The sequence below is a fragment of the Rhyacophila brunnea genome, unplaced genomic scaffold (genome assembly GCF_057557595.1).
Source record: "Rhyacophila brunnea isolate RB1 unplaced genomic scaffold, BYU_Rbru_1.0 scaffold_20, whole genome shotgun sequence".
Lineage (NCBI taxonomy): Eukaryota > Metazoa > Arthropoda > Insecta > Trichoptera > Rhyacophilidae > Rhyacophila > Rhyacophila brunnea.
In genome coordinates this window covers 14,173,195-14,193,707 of record NW_028232860.1, presented here as the reverse complement: position 1 = coordinate 14,193,707, position 20,513 = coordinate 14,173,195, and the positions used below count along the sequence as shown (strand labels likewise).

General features: G+C 33.7%; 1 protein-coding gene across 1 annotated transcript in view; it reads right to left on the bottom strand.

Moving 5' to 3' along the window:
- The window catches only part of LOC147071244 (uncharacterized), a 50,937-nt gene that overhangs the window by 29,233 nt on the left and 1,191 nt on the right, over positions 1-20,513 (bottom strand). Inside the window, exons 2-4 of the mRNA XM_085948557.1 lie at positions 16,952-19,335; positions 16,113-16,865; positions 14,859-15,486 (exon numbers count right to left, since the gene is read on the bottom strand). Of these exons, the coding sequence (XP_085804683.1) occupies positions 14,859-15,486; positions 16,113-16,865; positions 16,952-19,335 (3,765 nt within the window). The remainder of the gene's footprint in view (positions 1-14,858; positions 15,487-16,112; positions 16,866-16,951; positions 19,336-20,513) is intronic.

Genomic DNA, 20,513 nt, shown 5'->3' with positions numbered 1-20,513 from the left:
GAATGTAACAAATAATGACGCCAGACTGGAGTTGATTTTATACGTGAGGTGATATCACGTGACAACATTATAAACGAATAGTCTTAAAATAAAGTCTAATGTTTCTTTAAATTATTACTGATACTATAAAGTAAAAAGCTCATAAAGCTTGCCGGAAGTTTGCAAAAAGCTTCTGCGAACCAATTGCGTGCTTAAGATACCTTCCGGATATCAAATAATAGCGACCTATCTACTACGCAAGACTGATTGCTATACATACATAGGTGTTTTATGCCTGATAGTGGTTTCTCGAGAAAATACGTGTGTACCTACGTGTTGTAGGAAAATTATATTAGTTTTAGGTATATTGTAAAAATTCAATTTCAATAAAACTAATTCATCATTTTTAATCATATTTCCTCTAAATTGTAGATGCCTACATAAAGACCATTTTGCTGTAGACTTCTCTCACTACGTCAACTGATTACGTTACGTAAAACAGGTAAAAATACTATATTATAATGAACTTGGCATTCGGATCGCTGGAAAGAGGTATACGACAGCATAGATCTTGAATCGAGACGTTGTCCCCATTGAGTTCCCACAAAGAGTTCTTTACTTATGTATCTATTTATATACATGAAACATATTTTCACTAACAACTTAATTACTGAAAACTGATGATGGAAAAAAGATCACCATAAGTAACTCTCTTTGGTTTCAGTTCAGTAATATTTAGCACCTTAAGTCGAAGGGGTGTTTCAGGCTCATTTGCCGACTTGGATACTGGCTGCATTGAATGTCAGCCACTTTCTCAACCTATTAGGTCCACGTTATGGCTCCAAACACACATGTAAAAACAACATTTAAATTCGCCAAACACGGAATTCAAACTCGGACCTATGAATTCATAGGTTTGATATTAAATAAATGTTCCGTAGTCAGACATTTTTTTGAGAAGTGGCATTATTATTCGTAACCCCAGTTAAATACTGTAGTAAGTTCAATATTGCCATTTTTGTTTGTAAATACAGGAAACGTTTGGATATAGCTGGTATTTCTTTTTATGAAAAAACACGATAATATCTTTCAACCACACTTCTCATTTTTCTTAAAAATATAAGAAAATATAGAAATGTTAATATTTTTGTAATTACTATAGGTAATACTAATTTATTAGGATATTTGACATTTTTATAAACATTCTTTGAGTTATTTTGACATCTTTTTGTGTCATAATTTAGCTACATCAGCATTTTACTAGACGCAACAATATTCACAACAACAAAAAGTAATAATATACTATATAAAGACACTATTTCGGTTTGTGATAATAGAAATATTTTATTAAAAAAAGGTAGCAAAAAATCATCTCCAACCATATCCATAACTGTAACATGATCGTTTCAACCTTACGACAGGTATTTTACTGAGGGTGTGAAATATCAGCTATTGGTGAATAAATCTTCTACTTTTATTGTACACATATTTTAAGGCAATACGTATGGTTGATCATGTACAAAAACATATAATAACAGCCCACTTCTAACTTGTTGTAAGTGTATTTTATTACTTTTGAGTTACCTAATCTAGTTTGACAATTAAATCCATGTTATCTTTATTGATTTTTGCGTTATCGCCGCGTGTTTTTTCTCTTTCTTTCTTCGACGTTTCGGACTCGTTGCAGAAGTCATCTCGTGAGATGACGTTGAGGAAAGAAGGAGGAAGAACACGCGGGAACGACCCAAAAATCTATTACCATAATATTATATTATATGAGATATTGGTATCAAAGATTGATAAAATATGGCGATGACTAGGCAACTGCACAGATTATTTGTCATACCTGATAGAAAAGTGTTTTTTACGTACCTACAACAAGTTTTAGGGAGTGGCACTAAGTTAGGCTGATAGACAGTAATACTAATCAGGCGCGCACACAGCGTTCGGTTCTTCAGAACCTCATGACTGAGGATTGCGACCCGGATGATTTGGCTGCCGAACATCACTCTCAACAGGTTGACCCCTCTCCTCTCGGCATTCTACGACGCGCATGGCATGATAGTGGAAGACCCGTGGCACTCGTGAATTGTTGCAGCGATCAAAAGCATCCAATGCTTGCTTTTCTGATTCGGTATGTCTAAAAGACAAGACATCTCGTACTACACAATCGGACACTAACGATATTAACAAATATGACCGCTCTTCTATGTGCATTCGATAACCATTTGTGGATGTGACAAGTTGTAATAACTCGTATGTGCCAGGTGTTCATCACTAGACCAAAGGTGAGGCGTGTCTGGGTATGAGGAATGTACCCCATAATGAGCGGGGCCTGTAGTTTAAGTGATAAGAAACTATAAATAAGTAGGCGGGACAGTGGAACATGTTGTCATTTTTAACACCGCCCCTTCCTCAGCCTTAAAAAATCAAAAATAAATTTTTATTAATATTTTTTAGAAATGGACCCCCCCCATACTTGTTTCTGTGTGCGCGCCTGATAATAATTCATGTACTTATGTATTATAATTTATAATACGCACATCTATGTCGTCAATCAAATTGAAATTACTAGGTATGTAATGTTTTTATCAGTTGCAAAACATCATGTACACACAAAGCATTATGAAGATATGCAGTATTTAATTGAAAGCAAACTACACGAAAAATGCAAAAAACACGTTTCCGAAATGTGCATAGGCCATAGACAATGTTTTTATTTATGTTTGTATGTTTGTTATCGATGCTCGTGCCATTGTGGTGAAGATAAAATATTATTTCAGTAATTATTTTATGATTGTAATCACCTTTTAATCTCACAACATTCCGGAATCGTGCGTCTGCCGATATTCTAAAGCTTCGTTTCACGTATTGTAGCGTGATTGTTATTTCCAAATAAGAAACAGGAGTAAAACCGCATCAAATTCTAAAACCAACAGAAAACAACCTTTTAAAATAATAGCCAAATAATATAGAAAAAAACAATGCAGAAACAGCGCTACTGTGCGTATAAAATGGCATAAAACAAAATCAGACATACATACCTACAAACTTATCTGGAGAATAAGATGGGGGAGCCACTGTCGAAAACTACCCAATCACGACTCGTAACTGGCAAAATCTGACATTAAAATGGCGTTATTCAATATTGCGTCCTATGGTAGTTCGTAGTTCCATTTTTGGCCATTCTTCAGATAAGTTTGTAGGTCTGTAAAATGATGTTTTTTTTTTTTGAAAATCGAACTCTGTATTGGAAAATGAGGTGACAATTGAAAATGACATGTAGTCAGGTTCGTAACGAAGTATCCATTTTATTATTATGAACGAATTAAGAACTGATGATTGAAGATATCCAATTGCATAGGTAACCATGTTGAATATATCGACTTCAATGTCATACGATTATAAATTATACATAACTCTTTACAATGTTCTGTATATTATGAGGAATGGTTTTCAATATTATTCGTGTGTCAAAGAAAACGGTCAGTCATTAGTAGTAGGTACTTACTTTAATGATTTGGGGGTACAAGTCAAGACAAATCGTTTGAATTATAGATAGGTAGAATTGTGTCAGATTCTTCTGGTAGTGTAGGTGACTCATTTAGGTGTTAGCATCGTAAATTTCAAATGCACTAACATCGTTTCATTCTATTTTGTCGGGGCCGCAATGCCCGAAGAATCTGTCCTCTACGTTGAGATGAAAAATATTTTATACGGAGGAGTTCATATTGTAAATTAATCGAATGCTGGTAATAAAATTCGTTTAACTTTTTGTACAAAGAAAGCAGTTACATAGTTGAATCATTTTCAAGCATGAATATAATATAGGATTGTGCTGATGTGGAAACTCCTCGTTATAATATATTTTTATTATAAAACATCACTTGTAATTTTTAAGTATCCTCACTTGAGGTGCTGAGGATAGAACCAATAAAAGTCTGCTTGTGACCAAGTGAAGTAAATCGATTTTGAAGTTAAATATGCGATGATTAATTCTACAGAACTGTTTTCAATATTCTTGATATCTTCTTTATTACTATTCTATGAATATTATTAATGAGTTTTCTCTTACAGCCCAGAAGAAAAAATGAGGGTTGGGAAACCTTGACTGTGATTACTGGACTACATAGATAGAGACACAGTAGCCCTGGGGCTATAACGATCGAAAGGTCTTGCTGCAGACAGAGGGAGTTGGAGACATTTCCTGTAGGCGGCAGAAACCCGCATTGGGTTTTTGTAATGATACTAATGATGATGTTGAATGAATGAATGTTTTCAGTGTTTGAACGTGGACAAATCAACCCAAAACATTCACATTATAATATATCTACGGTTTCTATGAAAATACTAACGACATTTCATACGACAGGGTTGTATTTTTCAATTGTGGAAGATGGAAATATTTTTGAAAATATAATTTCTCATTGCTATCTTTACACCAAGATAATAATTGACATTTTAAAATAATATTATGCGATTGTGAATTTAAAAATATGAATATGTTGTATTTGTATACTTATATGTTTAACGAAAAAAATAACACAGAATATGTTAAAGTTCCCTCAATAGTTAATAGGTAAGATCTTATTTTTCAACACACATTTTGAGATTATATTCTTATTTATCCATTGTCTATATAGAAGGAAAGAAGCTCTTGAAAATATTTCATAGATACATTCTGCAGTTTTTTTGGTTATATTATTCGTTGCGGACTAGATTACCCTGTAAAGACTGATAGTTTTGGGTAGCCTCCAGGAAAGGCGACGAAGAGGAAGAGCGTCGGCGCGTTGAAGTAATTGGAGTGACCAAGTGAAGAAGATTTCTGGAATCAGCTTTCACTTTGGCCCTAGAGGAGCAGATAACCGCGAGGGATGAATAGTTTTAGTCACTCAAAAGATTACTGAGAATTGGTCACGATCTTCAACCATGAGGGAACGACCGAGAAGAGATATATAGATTTTTACTAATAATTATTGTGACAATGGAGAAAATGTAAAAAAAATGCACATGTCACGTAAATATAATATATATTCCAATGTTAGGAATAAAATGATTATATCTTTTCATACACCATAGTGACATGTTCGAATCCTGTTTTATGTACACACATAATATAATAATATGTATAGGTGTATCACCTCAATTATTCTTTGAAACAAAGGTTTTTCGTATGTAATATTATAATATGACAATAAAATTATTGTATGTCGACATTCGCTAGGCATGGCAACACACAACAATTTAGGCACAAAAATATTAATAGTGTTATTGTTTATACCTACGATATAATTTATATACGTATGCTTATTTTTTCTTATTCGTCAGCTTATTTTAGAAGGCAATGCAAACCATAATTTTAATTGAGAATATATTTTTATCGTACTTACTGCCATTTAAAATAAATACAAAATTATATGAGAGTAATAAATTTCCCGTGTATTGTAAAAATGTGTAAAAAAAATGAAAAATATTTTCACCCGATGGGATAAATTTTACTGTTATATATTTGAACCAGGGAACTCAGAAATAATTTTGAGCATACATAATTTGAAAACATCTCATGTATATACTTACTAGATTAATTGTTTTAATAATACGAAACCCGACGTGACTTGAACCTGTAACCACTGGATTCGCGCCAATGTGATTTTCCAATGATTAAGGTACAGGCATCCTACTTAATTAGGACGAATTTAACTAGTAGTTCTTACATGAAATGCTTATCAAATTGCGTATATAATGTTGGCTTTCGGTTTTGTATACCTATTAAATCAAGGTACGTATTAATTAAAGGCATTCATTTTATTACTAACCGAAGTCCGGATCTCTCCAAATTTTAGTTATAACGTACTTGCACTTGCTAATAATTTAATAAACTCCTTGACCATAGCGGTTGGTATTCACATTTTTATCTGAATAATCTGCTCTGTGATTAAAACAGTTTAAATGTAAAATAATTATTACTTAAATTGTATTGAATTGCACGCTTCATTTGATTGTAGAAAGGAAAAACGGCGTAACCCTCAGTTTTTCAAAATAGGTTTTCTTGCATTATAACGTTGTACACGACTAAATTTAATACACGTTGTGTCTAAAGGATTTAGGTAGCATTTTTTTAAAAGGAGGTGAAAATAAAAACTTTAAAACTTAAAAAAATAAAAACTTTTAAAAGTGACGAGGGGAAAACGACTTATCTATAATTTTTGATGGTTTTTCTTTAAGTAACTCAATATTAATATCATATTAAGAGTATAAAAACCAAATTATTAATTATCACGCGCTTCAAAGTTATGTCTCTCTCTATTAAAAAAATCAGCTCACTGGTTGGAAATAAAGTGTATTTTTACTATAAAAGGTTTAACAGGACTGTATTTTTTTCTCGGTTTCGCGATGTCTGGTTTACCTCCGTCGTCTTTGGACGTCGCGTCCTTGGTGATCAGCAATGACATGCGCAGATTTGCGAATTACATTTAAATTATAGGTAGTTACATACTTACCTAATTTAAAATGTATCCAAATATTTTTGCCGGTTATTAAAATGTACCTATCTGAAACCGTGGACTCGCAATATTTGTCTATTGAAGCAGAGATGACATTTAAATTAGATTTAGTGGTACATGTCTTGTTGGTAAAGTATCCATACAACACATTTCTTAGATATTGGTGTCATGAAATGATGATAAAAAAATACGGTATAAAAATGGGGCATTTTATCTTGGGACGTCACTGGGTAAATATATTTTATTTAATATCGTTTTGATGTTCGCTTGTTACAACATATCATCATGTCTGCATCTGCAACGATTGGTGTAATTAGAACGAGATGCTTAGCCAGTGTTGCCAACCGTACTATAATTATAGTATTTGTACTATAAATTTCGTCTGCGTACTATGTACGATATAAAACAGGTATAGTACGCCCAAAATACTATAATTTTGAGAAATAGGAAAAAAAGTTAAACAAAGAAAAACAACGCCAAAATAATCCGTTAGAAGCAAAAAAAAACCATCTGTCTAAAAAAAGGTGACGGCGATTTCCAAACTAGGAGGCGGGGAGTGTTGCAAAGGGAGACAATTAATGTAGCCACAGGTTTGCAGTTTGCAAATGCATAGTTTATAAAACGGCCGCTAGTTATAAACTACAAAAAAAAACAGTCCTCTAAAAGGTTGTTTGCAAACCTTTCTGCAAATATGGAGACTAATTTTATAATCCCTCACTTCTATACTATTGTGAAGCGCAATGGCTATCTCGTAAAAAATGGAATAAAAGTGTCAAATTAATCATAATGTTGAAATTTGAGGCAATATTGGTTGAAATTAAAAAAAAAATAAGTGAATAAATCAATCCAAGGACCACTAATGCATTCACTGACTTAAAACGACAAACTGAAGGCATTCATAAAAAAATTGGAGCTTAGGAAATCAAAATGACAAAAAAAAGTTCGCCTTATCTCTACTTTTAAATGATTTTTACGCCAGATATATTGAAGCAAACAACAATCTATTTACTGAGTTCTTGGTTAGTTTGCTAATATACTTTTCACATTATTTTATTAATAGCAAAAAAATGTTGCCTGCGGGGGGCGCTGCTTTGTTTCGGAGGTACTAATTTTTTTAAATATATGGTTGAAAAATTCTGACCCGGAGGGTCTGTTTCAGGATGTGGGGTCCTTGATAGAATATTTGTCAATGAACGAAGATTAATTTGGATTGACTACTATTGAAATTGATTGTGCTAATAAACAAGCACATTCGTCAAAGATTAATGTTATATACGTAGTAAAATCTTGTATATTTTTTTTCATTTTTGTATTCGTAAGTAGTGATACGGAGAAGAATGGAGATGGAGGGACTCACATGTATGTCGGTGGTAGAACCTTCTTCAGTATTATTTCAGTTAGAGGGTGTGTGTGACGTCGTTACTGACAGGGTAAATTATAACATAGAGACTTTGATTTGACAGATTCTCCCGTACGGGGACATTTAATTTCACTTAATTATACAGACATCGATTACATTACAAAAGGATAAACGTTCTTCAATAGGTTGCCGAGAGCTTTCACTTGACACGGCGCCGACATTTCAAGGGCGGTTTAGTTTCGTCACATTTCACGATATTCGCTCGTTGTTTCACTGGAGAACTTTTGTTTATTACGATATTTGCGTGGCAGGGGTTATACGAATATTTATTAACGCGGGAATAATCGAAAAGAAAGGATTCACTAATTTATAATACGAAACAAGCGCGACTTTATAGTTTACATCGTAAAGAATCCGGGCCACACCAAGGGTGCAGCCCTAGATACCAGCTTTCACTTTGGCGGGAGAATCGGTACTGTCCTACAATTATATAAAATCACAGATTTAAGGGATCGATGCACTTTTTCGCTCGGAAGGCGCGGTAGGCGAGGGGTGCGGGCGGGTTTGAACTGACCATATTTCAAAAAGGCATCTTTTAATTTTGGCGGGATTTATTCTGCTCAGGAGAGGGGCAGAGGGGTGCGGGTTATTCGAGAAAATTTTAACTCTGCCTGGGCGGCGGTCAGTATTCAAGGTCGCCTGAAATTTCTTAGAAAACGATCAGGTACTCGGCCCTGTTTTCACCTGTCGAAATGCGTTGCAATGATATTGTTATTTCGTAAATCAGGGGAGGTGAACCCTAATTCAGGGGCGTTTGATTAGGTTGTGGATTTGTGATTTGAAACTGCGGACCAGGGGTTTTTTCGTCTGGTAACAGTAGGTACATTGTTGATTATTTAAAAAGGTGTCTGTATTATTTAATGAAATACGGGGGGGGGGGGGGCGACTAAATTCGATATTTTTTTAAGTGGGCGTAGTAACATAAAGTTTGGAAACCACTGACTTAACATTTGAATTTTGTCTAAAAAAACGAGACGTTAATTACCCTTCATGGATATTTTGTCTAAAAAAAACAAGACGTTAATTATCCCACGTTTAATTTTTTGAAAATTCAGAAAATTATTGGTCACTCAACGCGTACTATATTTTTTGCCGAAATACTACAATTTTGAGGGCACTGTACTATAATTCCACTTTCAAAATATGGCAACACTGTGCTTAGCTGATGTGTCAAAATTGAATCAATTGACGTCATTAAAACGTCACGGCTTGTTGTCTACACGTCAAACGCTCTCGCATTCGTCATCACAACGAAACCGTGAATTCCTTTGGGATGTACTTTTTGGAAAATGGCCAACATAAAAAAGCGAAAACTCTTTTGACGAGGATGCTCGCTGAAAGACTCGGAGATTATTAAAAAAGATAACTCATTATTAAAATAATTAAACCGGGAATATTTTTAGCAAAATTGTATAACACTAAAAACGCGTGGAAATAAACTGAATGCTTTAAATATTGCAGATTCATGCACTTAATGAAGATGCGTCGTAATTCAGTGGATTTCAAACTTTTTCATTTCACGGCGCCCTACATAAACGTGTCCGGATTTTTTTACGTACGACATTCACCGTGAGCAACCCGGAAACAGTGTCTAAATAAAGCACTATATTAAATATCGTTATATTTATACGTTCACAACAATCATATTAGGTATTATGATGTTGAACTTTCTTCCAGATGAAGTCTTTGATTTACCCATCAAAATGGCTGAAGGCAGTTCAAGTTTATCATAACTGCCTTTTGTGTATGAATAGAGACTTACCAGTGTTAAGAGTTTATATGTCGCAGCTCTGCGATGAATGTCATGTTTTAGAGGACATTGTACATATAGCACTACAATGCCCTAAATATGAACTTCACAGAGTACAGCTGCGAATTGCGGATATCTATGAGAATGTGAATTGAAGGGTTCCTGGCGGTGGGTAAGATGGAAGAGCTAGGCAAAATTATTTAACAGAATAGGAGTGAGGACCTGATCGACGGATCCCCTTTTAGAAGAGAAGAGGCGATGTGACAGCGAGTCGCAGTCAAAGCCTCGGTAAAATCACAAAAAAAAGAGTTTGTATGAATTAATTGAGCATTTACCGTGTCCGGAAATTTGTATGTATGCAGTTGGTAGTATTACAGTTCATCAGGAGTCGTTGTATCGAAAATATATGGACGTATAGTATTGAGATAAAATTCATGTCTAAATAAAACACTTAAAAACCGTAGGTAATACAAGCGAAATGCAGTAGCATATAGGTAAGTAAGTAAAAAAAACTTATATAAGTATGTATATATGTATAATATAGAATTCTGAATGATTCAAAAGTAGGTTAGCATGTAGGTGCTCCAAAACGTTCCGAAACGTTCCATGAACAGCGCGTCATTTTTTTTATCTCAATGCTATATGTGCATTTGTTTACGGTACGACAGCTCACGGTGAACTATGCTATGGCAAACTTCATAGGTATAATTTACATGTTACTCTAAATAAAAGGTCGGCAATATTTTCATCATGGAGGGCTCAGTACCCACAGTGATTCATGCCTTTCAGCTCATATACGCTAGGATACTTATATTCAAATCGTAATTCTGCGGTAGGTATCATATTATGCTCAGAAGTCCTTATGTGTCATTAATTCTTACATGGGAAAACAAAATTTAAGTTAATGCCCCCACGAAACCACATCCACCCCGCACCACACCTGGTCTTAATCGGGCGTTTCACGGGACCCTGTTTATCAATTTAAGTAAAAATTATGTTATTGATTTATTTACAAAATGTGTTCTGAAAGTTTTGATGCATGGTTTAACTTTCGTGAAATTATATTATGTAATCACATTTTGAATAGTATTTTTAGTTCGTTGTGTTATTTATTGATTTTATTGAAGAAAAACATGGCGCCTGGTTCCAGAAGCACGACAAAGTGTGCCTTTAGCTGTTATATTACCCGCTCCCTAGAGACTGATGAAAAGCATGACATAACAAATAAATTATAATAGGCTACGTATAAAATACGTGAATTAGGTTTATGTATATCTATTACCTACCTCCTTTTTCTTTTCTATCAAAGTAAAAGTCTTCGTTGTGAAGTCATTAAACTTTCGATTTTTTTCAAAATGTTTCCCTCTATTAACTGTTTTATTGAGCATTAACAGCTGATTAAAAATGGGTGATCATATTCTGAAAGCCTTGGTTTACGTTTACAGCAAGGTTCACTATCAGCATTGCCAGACGTCCCACATTAAGCAAAATGGATTGCCCCGCGCGGGACAACTAAATTCAGAATTACAAAACAAAAGACAAAAGAACGCGATGGATGCGTAATGCATAAAATATTTTCAAGCTAATTTCATTTATTTTAAGCATAACCAACTAATTACTATACCGAACCGGTATTTTCTGAGATGAATTTAAAATGGTCAGATGCAAGAAATGAGTTGATAAAATCGGAATTACTTGGTCAATTCAACATGACATATTCGTGTGCTGAAGTTTTTTTTCCGACCATGTCCGATCCTAATATGATCATATGGGCCTCCGCAGAGTAGAGGTTTGTATTAACAGATTTTGTTTTTTTACGAGAAATGGATGTCAGCCACTTGGTCAACCTATTAGGTCCATACCCTGACTCACGCACAAATTGAAAAACAACATGTGTACTTGCCTGACCCAGGATTCGAACCTGGGACCCACGGCGTCATAGTCCAACGCTTAAACCGCGCGGACACCGAAAGAAAGCAGAAAGAAACTCTTCATGAAGTAAAATTTTCAAGTACAAATAGGGGGAATGGGACAACTGGGCACCAGGACAATTGGGCGCCGCACTGTCGAATGAAATAAATAGACGTTCGTTACGATTTTATACAGAAAGTAGACGAGGGATTTTATTCAGTTTCTATCTACTGCTTAGTCGTTTTAATTCATTTTGCTCTTAACATAGAGTTTTATTGCGGATTGAGAATTATCATGCCTGAGGCTTTGTACAAAAGTTTTGTAGTTTGTATTGTGTTATTTATGATTGATGTTATAGAAATAAACACTATAAATATTGAACTATGTGTTTTTTTTGTTGTCCCGCTCTTTGCTCCTAAATCCCGATTTTTTTATTTCACATGGTAAAAATCCCGATTTGGTAAAATAATTCTCTGTCCACTATAGTTTAGCCGTGACACGCAACTGTAAACTTCGATGATAGTGCTACTAATTATTGCTCATACTTCGAATGACGTGTTGAACTGATGAATGATACAGAAAATGATGATTGTTGTAAATTTAAATAAATGTTAATAATTTAAACGAAATATCCAGTCTAAAATCGTCATTTATTGCGAACATGTTACCGCATTTCATTCGAAGATAATCAATAACTACCGCTATCATCGTAAACCGTAATTCAATGCCACGGAGTGTGTTTACAGGTAGTACATTAGTAGTGAACCTATGACACGTGTGGAAATTCTGGTGGTACGAGAAAGATTTAAATATTGAATTTGTTTAATTGCAATTCAAATAAAAATTATATTCGGGTCGTCATGGAAAATAAGTTCTTGTTCCGCATTAATGGCCCACGTGCGCCACGTAGTTCAAAATGGAGTTTTATGTTATTTTCAAAGCGTAATCCTGGACATTCTTTAAACGTTGTAGATAATCTATTTATATATATAGGCGGCTCTCGTGGTGCAGTGGGTAAAGCGCTGGCCCGAGAGTTCTGGGTTCGATTCCCGGTCATGACAAAAACATTTATGTGTTTTTCTCAAAGCCTGGGTGTTTGTGATTGTTCAAAATTACTAACAACCACCTTGTACGAAAAAGCAAGGACATGGTTATTAATAATTCTAAAAAAAAAAATCTATTTATATAATTTTGAAGCCTTATTATCCTATATATTTATTTTAAACATGTGATGACTGCATAAAGTATTTTTATTACATAAAATTGTATTCTTTTAAACCTGTCGATCTAATGTTTTAGAATATAGTCATATTTCAGTACATCCATGTGCAGTGGTGTTTTTAGATTTTTAAAATTTTAAACGCATTTATAAAACCATTAGTAAAATTTATGTTGACGTTATATAGTGAAATATTTACGATAAAAAATATTTTTTTTAATCTCTGTGATCCCAAATTCGACAAGAATTTATTATTCAAAAAATGGGCACGATTAACACAATTGAAGATAATTCTAAAGATATAAGGTATGTCTTTGACCATTCAAATGTGATAAACGTCCTACGAATAATGATTGTTTTATAAAAATTATTGACTTAAGAATAGGGTAGTATTTTTTTGAAATACGCCATTTCTATTGGCATTTCCCGGTGGTTAAGCTATAACATACGGCCGTAGCCATAAATTGACAAACGATAAATGAAGTAAGGAGTAAGATCATGTTAACGCGCGTGTGTGAACATGTACCATTTATTAAAAAAAAATCTTTTCGGTTATGCACGTGGCGCACGTGGGGCCTCAATTTTAAAGGGCATTAGTTTAATTAACATGCAACTCAGAACGATACGTAGCACTTATAAACGTGTGACATTTTTGACATGTAAAATTATAAATTAACGAATGAACGCAGTTTACCAGGATTCGCCGAAAATCTAATCTATGTAAATGTTGTAGTCAGCTTTTCTGCTTATTTTCTTAGTCAGCAAGTGACAAAATAAATGATAATATGGTGGGCCAGGAGTTATCCACCACTGTTATATATTATGGATATTGTAAATTGTAACCCTATGTAAATGAGTTTCTAAAAAAATAACATTATGATGGCCATGTTCTGTCAGTGTTGAATTAAAATATGCAATATTATGTCACGTGTACGTGCTGGTGCCAAAATATATTTACCAAGCATAAATACTAAATACCTGCATTATTATTCAGTAACTTTGTATGTGCATTAAAATATGATCAAATAAGCAATTAGTGTGCGCAATAATTATAATAATGATAAAACACATGCTAAGGTTATTATGAGCTATGACATATTATCTTAAAACAGTTAATTCGGTTAATTTACTTAAAGATATATATTTGTTTGCGTTTCTTATGCTGCGCCTGGAAAGGGAATGGCAAAATAAATCTAATCAAATGCCATTCACCTACGCAGTTTCTTCTGATTAGAATTATTATTGTGTATCTTACTCGGAGATAAGAAAAATTATGTTCATATATGCATATATCAAAAAGGAAACTTGAAAATCACAGTTACTAAAATGCTAACCCAGTTTGTAAAAAAAAAATCAATTTTAAATAAACAAAATCTATTTTTGTTTCCCGTTTTGTCTGATTATCTCAACACACGTTGCATGATAAGTACATTATAATATTTGGTCTTTTTCGCTTTTTAATTAATGAAATAATATCAATTATATTGTGACTATAATTTACTTGTTTTATCTTCGAAGATAGTGTTTCAAAATAATCTTTATGATTATACTTGAGGTGTTAAAAACATTTAATGTGTTTTCAATAGTACTGTGATATTTTGTGTGAAAAAAAATACCGGTACAGTTCGGTTATGAGGAATACAGCGGAAAACACATTTTGGAAATACCCGATATACTGGATTATTTGTTAGTTTGGGTTAGTTTAGGTTAGGTTAGGTTGGGTTAGGTTAGGTTAGGTTAACCTAACAAATAATCCAGTATATCGGCTATTTTGAAAATGTGTTTTCCGCTATATTCCTCATAACCGAACTGTACTGATCAGTTTAAAATTTGACGTCTATAATTATTATACCTATTACTCGTACCATGAAACATTCGTTTTGGGTGTAATCATTTTTGTGGGAAAATTGAAAAACAATAATTCTTTACTGTTTCCTGTTTTACTATTCTCAATGGCGTATATTCTTTTTAGTTGTGTGAATGGAATAATTCTCTATTATGCATTGTGATAATTGCATGAAGCTGGAGATACAAAATACGAAAAAATGGATAGGTAAGAAATCCAATCCTACTTACCCTTTTGTGATGGACTCGACTTTCGGTCAACCTTCGTAGGAAGAACAATGGCGTCGTGAAATTCTCCCGAATGCAAAAGCCCGTGAATAACTTTTGAAGGTTCTTTAATATCTGGCTTGATTATATTTACGTCGTGGATATGAAGCTCCTTTTCTTTCTCTTGTTTATCTAACAGCTCTTCAAAGCATGGTAAATTCTTTTCGATATCTTCTAATTTGTTTTCTATGTCGTTTTCCACGCTTGAAACGGTGGCTGCAATCTCATTATTTATTGTTTCTGCAGTTTGAAACATTACACCTGCTAAATCTTCGTTACCTTCTACATTTTCTGATTCTTCAACGACATCGTCTGTTTCTTTTTTTGGTTCATCTAAAGGCAAAGGTTTCGGACTCCGGGCACTAAATATGTTTGTAGTTTTGGGAGCTATAACAACATCGCAATCATCAGATTGAACACTTGATTCTCTTGTGATTGTTTGATGAGCATCACCTCTTTCGTGGAGCAATGTATCTGTGTAGTCACCTTGGTCATCCGCTCCTTTATCTTCATCATCGGAATTACTTATATCCAATTTCAGTAGAATTTCTTTTGCTTGGTGCAATAAATCATTCGTTGAATTATTTGAATCCTGAAATATAATAACATAATGTAGCTTGAATACAATTTTGACAGTATTTCATCATAAACTTTGATATACCTATTATTATATTGTAATAAGTCATATTCATTGGTAAGTGTGAGGATTAAAATATGTATACATAAACAACATGGTTACATGTAAATTGTACGTAATAAATTTTAGTGTTGCACAGTTCGCAGTGAGCTTTCTCATCAGAAAGAGATGCTATACGGTCTCTAATTTTATTAGATTCAATATGAACATTAATTTAATTTTCATAGATGATTTAGGAAAAATTCATGAATTCAAGAATGAAAACCTAACCTAACTTAACAAATAATCCAGTATATCGGCTATTTTTAAAATTTGTTTGCTGCTGCTTTCCTGTAAAGTGTAAACTGACAAAAACCGTGTCTTATTTAGACATGAATTTTATGTCAGTAATATACGACCCAGAGAGATTGGACGGTCTTTAATAATATACGGCCATATATTTCCGATACAACATTTCACGGTGAATTGTGATACGGCGAACTACATACCTACAAGTTTCCGGACACGAAACAATATTATAATATCCAAATATTGATGTAATTAAATAAACAATAATCATACGCAAATCAGGAATTACTTACTGTGGGAAAAATGTGGCTTATGGGATTGTCATTTCTCTCAGCGAAAACTTCATCTTCTAATTCATTGTCTGTGACATTGGACCTGTCTGAAATGGGACTCTTCAGGTTATTGAGAGCTTGGGCATATGGACTATATGTGCTTGAAACTATTTCGGTGATAATGCTCTGCGCGAGATCACCTATAGGTTCATCGTCGTCACTTTTTTTACTTGCTGCTTTTTGAATATTTATTTCTCCACTACTGGAAAGAGATTGCACTTGAATTGCATCTTCTCTTTTAAGTCTCCTTCTTATTTGATTTGTCCCGATAGGTTCATCATCTTCTTTAATACTTACTGGAAATTCAATATTTGGTACAGAATTTCGGGCTGATTTATTTTCCAGTTTTTCAAAATGCTCTATTTGTTCCATGAGCAATGACGAGGTTGCCACTATCATTTTATGTATGGTGTCATCTGAACTGACTTGCCCCTCGCTCACGTTACCTGCTTCGTCCAATGATCTACTGTCCTCTCCAATCGACGGTGCAGTCGTGTCTGAAGAATTGTAAGTCTTAGCTTGTTGAAAACATTTCCTTGTCAAAAATCCTCGTACTCCTGCTTGAATTTTTGTTGCTGCACTAGAAAATGTAGAAGATTCTTCTTCTGTAGAACAAGATCCATTTTTTTCTTCGGGAACAGTATAAAGCGCAGCTTCAGTAATATTTTCTTGAGTTTTTTCTAGATCATCTCTCTTTGCGATAATATCGGTAGCCTGTAAACAACATTAATTCATAATATAATAAGCATTAACAGTTGAATTTGAATAAGACAATCAAAATAAAATTATTAAATACTCACTTGCTGCTTTTCAGTATTGGTCAGGTCAAGATTTGAAGTAAGAATATGTTGGAAAATTTTTGCCTCAAAGTTTTCTTTAACCGGTCGTTTTTTACGCACTTGAAATCCTCTAAATACCTTCTGTATTAAAACTGAAGCTTTTTCAAACAAATGACTCAGGTCGTGGTCCTTATAAACTGGCAAATCTTTGCTTTCCGAATCTTCGTGCAATATCTTTGATTCATTATTCACTTCAGAATGATTTTTAGAGCTTGAGTCGACCAGAGCATCCTGAAGATCATCAACTAATTTCGATTCTGAAACCACTTTACTATCAAGTTCCGGTTCATTTATACTGTCGTGTATTTTTTTAGCTGTGAGTTCTATTCTATTAACTGCTTTGATTTCATCGATATCCTGAGTTTCATTGTCTTCCGTGTACATTAACGTTGATATATCATGTTTTTGCATCTCTATATCAGCAAATTTTTCATCATTTACATTACCGATTATTTTTGAATGAAGTACTTGAACTACTTGTGACTTCTCTAGATTATTTAAAGATATTAACTCTTGCATTAATTCTTCGTTTTCCTTAGCGAATATAGTACCAGCACCGTTGCTATCATTCTTATCTTTTATAATATCTGCTATTGTATTTTCAGTTTCACGTGGACCATGGAGAGATATGTATATCCCCGTATCTGACGCATCAATTTCAGGGGATTTCTGAATGTTTCCGACATCATTGTTTTCAGTAGGTATTAGCTCTAAATTTACTGTGCGGCTTGGCTCAGCGATAATTTCAGATACGTCCACATTATTGTTATTATTAGATAACGCATTATTGTCGTTATTTATCACCATGCCATTAGAATACAGTGTTACTTCTCTTTTAATAAAATCTTCTGTCAAGTCTCGGAGTGTTTTTGCATTTACGTTTGCATAATATAATTCCGGAGTTTTGCCCATAAGGGCTTTAAAAATAGTCTCTTCGTTTGAATTATTATTTTCATTGATAATTTCTTCAGTAACCGAGACTTCGGTGCTTTCGGTGTTATCATTTGCTCTTAGAGCTAAAGTAGCATCTTCAATTGCATTAAGTTCTTCACCAGGGTCTGTAGTATCTGTTTGCTCTTTTTCAACAGTTAATTCAGGCGTTTGTTCATCTACAACTGGAATTGGTGAATCAATATGTTCATTTTCCGTTGGGTCGTTAGTCTCCACATTTGTGTCCTCCACCACATTTGGTAAACCTTTAATTTCTTCCTCATCATCATCGACTATTTTTTCTTTTAAAGTTTCTTCTTCCTTATTGCTTATATCTTCATTCATAACGTCTTCAAGATGTGCATCAATACCTGCAATATCTTTAACTAATTCATCCAGTGCTTCATTTTCGACAGTTTCTTCGTTCGATATAACAATATCTTTCATATTCTCCTCATCTGCATCTACAATAATCGCATCCGAATCGTCCTTTTCTGCATTTTCATTTATCGACACATCTTTCATTAGTTGAACATCTTTCTCATTTACCGATAATTTATCTTGTATTTCATTATTTTCGACAAGTTTATCTTCAATCGATCCGACAATATCTTCCATATTCTCTTCTTCTGCATCTACAATAATCGCATCCGAATGGTCTTTTTCTACATTTTCATTTGTCGCTACATCTTCCATTAGTTCAACATCTTCAACTAATTTATCATGTTCTTCATTATTTTCGACAGGTTTATCTTCAGTCGATCCAATAATATCTTCCAGAGTCGCATTATCTACAATGATTGCATCTGAGTGATGTTCATCTGCATTTTCAGTTGTCAATATATTTTCCACTACTTCAAGAAGATCTTTCTCATTTTCAACTAAATTGACCTGGGAATCATCATCTTCGACAGGTTTATCCTCATTGGGCTCAACAATATCTTCCAGGTTACCTTCGTCTGCATCGACAATGATTGCATCCAAATAATCTTCTTCTGCATTTTTATTCGTCGATAAATTTTCCAGTGCTTCGACATCCGGAATAGAACTATCAATAGCATGCGACTCATCTTTAATTTCTTCTGATTTTTTTATCAATATCTCAGGCGATTCTCTTTTACTTTCTGGTTTTGTATTATCTTCAGATATATTCTCTTTTGTGACTTGTTCATTTTCATCAATATTATCTGGTGTAGTCGCAATTCTTACATCCATTTCTACGTGAGAATTTGTATCATCTTTTCCCGGTTCATCAATATTGTCTTTTGTGGCATGTTCATTTTCATCTATATTTTCGCCTGACGTTATATCTGTTACATCCACTTCTACGGAAGTATTCGTATCGTCTTTTTCAGGTTCATCAACATTCAATAAGGATTGATCTGGACTCTTCAAGTCATCATTATCATATCCATCTAAATTTTGTTTATCAATTTTGAAAAACATAGGCCCTGGACTTTTCGGATAATCTTTATCGTGTTCCTCTAAGTGATCTTTATCAATGTTCAAAAACATCGGTTCTGGGCTCTTTGGAAAATCTTTTTCGTGTTCATCTATATTGTCCTTATCAACATCTAATACAATTAGCTCTGGACTTTTCGGATCATCTTTATTGTATCCATCTAAATTGCCTTTATCAATGTTCAATAAGACTGGCCCTTTTAAACGAAAATTTTGGTTTTCAGCCCAGGAATCTTCAATGTTTTTTGATAGTAAGTTTTCTTCAACTTCTGACGTATTTTTTATTTCTTGTTCTAAAAAAACAACGTTCGGGTCAGCTGGCGAGATGGGTTTCTTCATTGGCGAACCTTCACCTTCTTTGTCCAACGAGTCTCTCACGGTCAGGCTTCTTTTAATAATATTTCCATTTGAAACATCAGTTAATACACCATTGGGAGTTTTAGTCTTATCACCATTTCCAAAATGATTATTTGTGTTCATGGAGTTTTTTCGATGTTGAATAATAAGGTCCTTTAATTCTGAATTTTCTCCTAAAATACAGTAAAAAAACCTTTATTTGTAACCAATTAATAACATTGAAAGAATATACATAATTTGAAAACATTTTGCAGAAAAAAATACCACACGCGACGGGATTTATTAGGTAGTCTAAGTACTTACGTTAAACTAAAACTTAAAAAAATAAATAACGGAGTAATCCGCGACGCCGTTGTTAGTAATTAAGGAATTAAATGATACCTACCTTAATTTAATATACTAAAACCGATGGCCAACATTATAACGCAATTCGATAAGCATTTCATGTAACATCTACTTAAAATCGTAGTATAACTAAGATGCCCGTAACTTAATTGGAAAAGCATAATGGCGCGAATCCTGCAGATACAGGTTCATGTCCCGTCGGGTGTCGTATTTTTTCTATGAAATGTTTTTTCCAGTGTGTATATTATAAATATGCATGAGATGTTTTAAAATTATGTATATTCAATAATATATAATGTTACATTCTCAAATCACGTATCTTCTTCGTTGAATAAAAAAAAATAGTTTATTAACATTGAAAGAATTGAAAATCGTCAGAAAATGATTTTTGTACCATAAGGAATTGGGTTTAAAGTGTAATTCCTTTTGA